The sequence below is a fragment of the Suncus etruscus genome, chromosome 4, assembly GCF_024139225.1.
Source record: "Suncus etruscus isolate mSunEtr1 chromosome 4, mSunEtr1.pri.cur, whole genome shotgun sequence".
NCBI classification, from domain to species: Eukaryota; Metazoa; Chordata; class Mammalia; order Eulipotyphla; family Soricidae; genus Suncus; species Suncus etruscus.
In genome coordinates, this window is record NC_064851.1 from 112343461 (window position 1) to 112349203 (window position 5743).

At 43.1% G+C, this 5743-nt stretch overlaps 1 protein-coding gene across 1 annotated transcript; it reads left to right on the forward strand.

The window, feature by feature from the left end:
* Positions 1-3297: 3297 nt before the first annotated feature.
* Positions 3298-5244, forward strand: LOC126007188 (endogenous retrovirus group K member 10 Gag polyprotein-like). Its single transcript, XM_049772665.1, has one exon. The coding sequence runs from the start codon at positions 3298-3300 to the stop codon at positions 5242-5244; it is 1947 nt and encodes a 648-aa protein (XP_049628622.1).
* The last annotated feature ends 499 nt before the right edge of the window (positions 5245-5743 follow it).

Sequence of the window (5743 nt, forward strand, 5' to 3'; positions counted from 1 at the left end):
ATGCTCCCATAATTAAATAAAAAATAATTTGAACTCTTGATGCTGTAAATTACTTACTAAATATAAAATAGCTCAGTGTTTTGGAGCAATACTAGAATCATGCTCAAGAAGGCAAGATTATATATATATTTCTGTCCTATTCTCTAAAGTCAAGGTAGTTAGAGTGATTTGCTTGACAACAGAATTAAGGGGAAAATATTTAAATCACAACAAATAAAAATGGCCACAACATAGTTAATGCTATCTTTAATTCCATTTACTTAAGAATTATTCCAAGAATGTATTGAAAACTAAATTCCTTCTCATCTGCCAACCTGAGAAGTATCATAGTAATTCAAATAATAGCAAATAAATCTCCCTATGTAAAAAATAAGCAAGTAGGGTAAAATTCTCATTTTACCAGTTTTCCTAATTGACCAATCTGTGAAAATTGGTTAGAATCTTGAAATATGAATGGCATAAACTAAGTTAAATTGATCTTGACATAGTATTATCATCCTACTGAATAACTCAAAATTAATATTTCCATTTATGACTTGTATATACACTTTAAGGATTTTATATTTATGTAATGCATTTATATGTAGATAAGCTGGTGAGGTCAGATCTCAGATGAGTAGAGTCCTTTCAGAAAACCATTTATGAGGCACTTTAAGAGAAAAAAATAACTTTATTTTAGGTGGGAATGGATTTTTTAAATGTATCTCAGTCAATCAGGTTAGGGGAAAGTAGGGAGTGAGCTCTGTGCCAATCAGGTTAGAGGAAAGTAGTGTGTGAGCTGTTAAAATAGGGTGTGTGCTCTGTGTTTAAGGGATTAGTGAAATTGGGTGTAGGGGATTAAGGAAAGCAGGTTGTGTGGCCTGTGTGTTTAAACAGTGTGTGTTTAAATCGTGTGTGTGCTCCATGTATTTAGCTGCATTAAAGTACATGTTATATAAAAGCATGTATGTGTCTCAGATAACAATTCACAATATTTTTCATCTATATTTTATAGAGGCAGAAAAATATAAGGTCAAAATAAAATTTCATAATTTTAATCTATTTATTACTTAAAGGTATTATTAGCACACCACAATCCAGAGGTGAACATGTACTTGCCATTATGCAATGCTATAGTTTTGAATTTCTATTATCACATTTTAAGAAATATTACACAGGCAAATGTGACAATTTTTTCCTTAATATAACTAACTACTCTTTATTTTTCAAATTTTCTATCTTGTAATTATTTTTATTTAACTCTTCTATTAAATACATTTTGCTAATAAGAAGTGTATGTAAAACCAGAGGATCACTCTTATAAATAAATACAATATTTCTAAAATCAAGTCAACTTTGAATTTCAGGAAGTCCCCCCAAAAAAAACCCTGGAAAATACTGATATCAATTATAGTTAACATAGATGATGGTAAATGGTATCAATTTGTGCTTAAGGTTCAGAAATAATGGACATACATTCTCAGATTTGTCTTCAAATTTTGATTTATATATTAACTCCTGTACTCCAAAGTTTAGAATTCTTACATGTGAATTGTAAGAAACAATGTTTATCACATGAATGAGGTGAAATCATATATGTAAATATCATTTGGCTTTTATTTAATATAGTGTTACAAGTTTAGTAGTTTTTCAACAAAGAAATGTGAAATTCTCAATTACTGAGAGCTGTAATTTTAACATGGGAGATAGATTATTTTACACTTTTTAAGGTCAGAAATAAGTTCTTCACAAATATAACTGAACTGGTATTAAAAGATTAGGATAGACCTTACTCCAGTGTGTATGGTCTTCTAGAGACTAGGTGAGGAATGTATGAAGAGTTTATCTTAATTACTCAAAGCTATTGCTGCCTTTGTATTTGGTCAATTATTTTCAGGAAATTCAAATAGGAACTAGGACTTCCTGCTAGCTCAGACCCTTAATAGAAGCTTGATGAGTCACAAATGGGATTTCTCCTTCTAGACTGTAGAGACTGCCTGCTGGGGGGAGGGAGGGAGAGATAGATATAGAGAGAGAGAGAGAGAAGGGAGGGAGAGAGAGAAGGGAGGGAGGAAAAGAGAGAAGGGAGGGAGAGAGAGAAGGAAGGGAGGGAGAGAAGGAAGGGAGGGAGGGAGAGAAGGGAGGGAGAGAGAGAGAAGGGAGGGAGGGAGAGAAGGGAGGGAGGGAGACAGAAGGGAGGGAGGGAGAGAGAGAACGGAGGGAGGGAGAGAGAGAAGGGAGGGAGGGAGAGAGAATGGAGGGAGAGAGAGAAGGGAGAGAGAGAGAGAAGTTGGCCCAAAATCAAAAACAAAAAAAAATAAGTATGCTTTTTATTCTGCTTCTAGGAGGTTTCTGGGAGAGGAGAGAGAGAGATGGAAATTCACAGGCTAGTGGTGGCCGGGGGAGGCCCAGGTTCAATAGAGAAAAGTAGAGAAATAGATATAAAGAAGGCAACATCTTGACGATGCTTTACTGTGGGGAGCCTAGCTGATAAAACCTAGAACATAAGACACCTCAGTAATTCCTAATCTGGTCACCCACGTGACCAAAGGCACCCATGCCTTGAGAACAAAGGAAATAGACAAATAAAGTAATTCAAAGCATCCCAATACATCCAGCCAGAAAGAAAGATATAGAGCAACTTGCCTTTGTGTTAGCAAAATGTTTTTAAGATTACAGCTGAGGTTCTATTTATGCTTGTTGAGTGTAATTTATAGAACTCTGTTTGAATCTTATGCCTTCTAGTAAAACGTGCTCAGGTCTACCTCTTTGCCCCTCCCTATTACCTGCCCCAGTTTATGCTAATGAATGCTTGTAACTGTGATTGGTGGAAAACTTGTAACACCTTCTGACGTATTTCAGCCCTTAAAAGCTGATCCCCCAACAATAAACTTCCCTTTTTGAACAGCATGCGTTGTCTTGAAGGCTTCTCTTACTAATTTCTCTAGTTCTTCTTTACAGGTCGGTTCTGCTCAGGTGAACCCACTAATAACTAGCAACCTTCATTTCCACACCCCCGCGGGTCGGGGGTCTCCCACGGGAGGTTGCAGGTGGCACCCACGTGGAAGCTCGAGTTACAGAATACGACTGGGTGGCAGAGTGCGACAAGTCCGGAGCTAAATTACGTCAGGTAAAGTAAATTAAAGCAAAGTAATTTAGTAGTCTAATTGCCTAGGTGAAAAACCGCCACCCCATTACAGTCCCAGAGTAAAAATGGGGACCAGCCTGAGCAAAGGAGCAAAATTTATTAAAGGTATACAAGAAGTACTTAGAAGTAGAAATATAGTAATTGAAGAGAAAGACTTGTTGAAATTTTTAATGTTTGTTAATAATATTTGTCCTTGGTTTGCTATTTCTTGCCCCAAAATAGTTTCCAGTGCTTGGGATCTAGTCGGGGCAGAACTCACTAATCATTTTAGCACACATGGCAGTCAGTCTGAGAAAGAGATTATACAACAATATTGGGATCTCCTCAAAAGCATCATAGTAAAATCTGCTTTTGACCCTAAGAGCTTGCAAATTGTGAAAGATGCCCAGGAGCATTTGGAGCACATCTCCAGACAACGCTCTCACCCCAGTTCCCGCTCCAGTTCATTTTTGCATATTGATTCCCTTTCTCCCCCCGAGGAGCCTTCTTCTCTTATGCAAAAAACTCTTTATCCCTCTCTGCGGGCAGCAGCCTCAGAGACCCCTGAGGAGAAGCAGGACTCGGAGGAAGAAACTGAGTTGCAGGATAACGCTGCTCCCTACCATGGGAATGCAACCTCTCTCCCCTCACAGCCTCCCATGTATGATTTGCCCGCGCCCATTAAAATGCCTCTTCCAGAACCTGATAATCCTTTATTGATAGAGATTCGACAGCTCAGACAGCAAATTGCCCAGCTTCAAGCTACAGATCCATCATCTCCACATTTTTTGTTCCCCGTCCATGGCCCGGACGGGGAGGACTGGGAGGAGGAGGGTGAACTCCCCTCTTTACCCCTCGGCAGACCCTGCACGAGGGTGCAGGCCAGGCAAGAAGCAGCCGCAGCTGCTGCTGCTGCCACTTCAGCAGCTCCAATTCCAGCTGCCAGAGCCCCCCAACACCCAGCCCAGCCCGACAATGGCTCCCTAGACCATAGTCCCGATCAAGCAGAACCCCCTGACATTCCTGAAGTCCCTATCAGCCGGCAACTGTGGCAATACAAGGCCCTCGACAGAAAAGACCTCAAGGAACTTTTTACTGCAGTCACCTCCTATGGCCTGCATGCTCCATATACCTTGTCTTGCCTTGAATCCATCGGTGGCGGCAGCGCTGTTCTGCCAGCCGAGTGGCGAGATATTGTTAGAACTGCTTTGAAAAATGATGTTTATTTTTCGTGGGAAGCTGATTTCCTATTAAGATGTCAGGGTATTGCTGCAGGAAATGATGACCTTTATGCCCGCATAGCAGGAATACAACCATATCACGTTCTCAAAGAACAGTGTAAACTCCCTAGAAGCTTGCTTGCAAACACGGCTCTCGCTGCCCTACAAGCTTGGAAGTCCCTTCCCCAGGCTGGTACCTCTACTGCCCCGCTCTCTCAGATAGTGCAGGGCCCAGACAAACCATACAATTCTTTTATTGCCCGCCTTTCAGAGGCTGTGGAGCATGTCCTGGGCGTCACCGCCACAGACGCTGATAGTACTCTGGTAAAACAACTAGCCTTTGAGAATGCTAATGATACCTGTAAAAGTATACTTAGGAACAACCTGAAAAAAAAATCCTTGCATGATATGATAAATCTCTGCCGCGAGGCAGACCCCTTTGTTCATAAGATCGCCAAAGCCCTTGTTGCCTTTCAAGGACAGAACAAAGGAAAAACCTGTTTTCAATGTGGTGCTCCCGGCCATTTCGCCTCCCGCTGTCCTCAGCGGCAGACCCCGGTGTTACAAGCAGGTAACACTAATCCCCGCCCCTCTCTTTGTCCCCGCTGCCGCCGCGGCAGGCATTGGGTTTCAGCTTGCTGCTCAGTGATTGATTTAGAAGGGAACCCACTACCACCACTACCACAGGTGCAGGGAAACGGGCCACGGGGCCAGCCCCAGGCCCAGAAACACATTGCATTCCAGCCGGCCACGGGGACCAGCCGGCACAATCCACCGCAGCCAGCCTTCTCACAGCAGCCCCAGTTTGCGGCACTCTCTCAGACTTCAGCTCCCGAGGTCCAACCGCTGGTGCCAAATGGTATGTTGCCCCCCCAGCAACCTCCCTTGTCAGGGCCTCCCCAGGGAGTGCCGGGCTAGATCTCAGTGCAGCAGCCCCAAAGTTATTAACCCCTGAGGACGGTGTTCAGATTATTCCAACAGGTATTTTTGGACCCCCACCTCCAAACACCTTTTTTATGATTATTGGCAGAGCCTCTGCCACAGTGAAAGGCCTCATAGTACAACCCTCTCTGGTGGACAATGACTACACTGGAGAAATTATGCTATTGGCTGTCGCCCCCTACCACCCAGTTCAAATTGTTCCTGGCCAGCGCATTGCTCAGGCCTTACCTCTCCCTATGAATGTGCAGTTTCCCGCCCTCTCCCACAGTCGCGGGTCTACCTCCCCCGGCTCCTCTGACATTTTTGGGTGCGCGCCATGTGCCGCATTCACCCGCCTTTAACCCTTACCACCTCGGGTAAACAATTCACAGGCCTCCTAGATACTGGCACGGACACCACCTGCTTTTCTCCCCTAGATTGGCCTCCTGACTGGCCCACTGCTTCCACCTTTGACAATGTTTCAGGTATAGCTGGC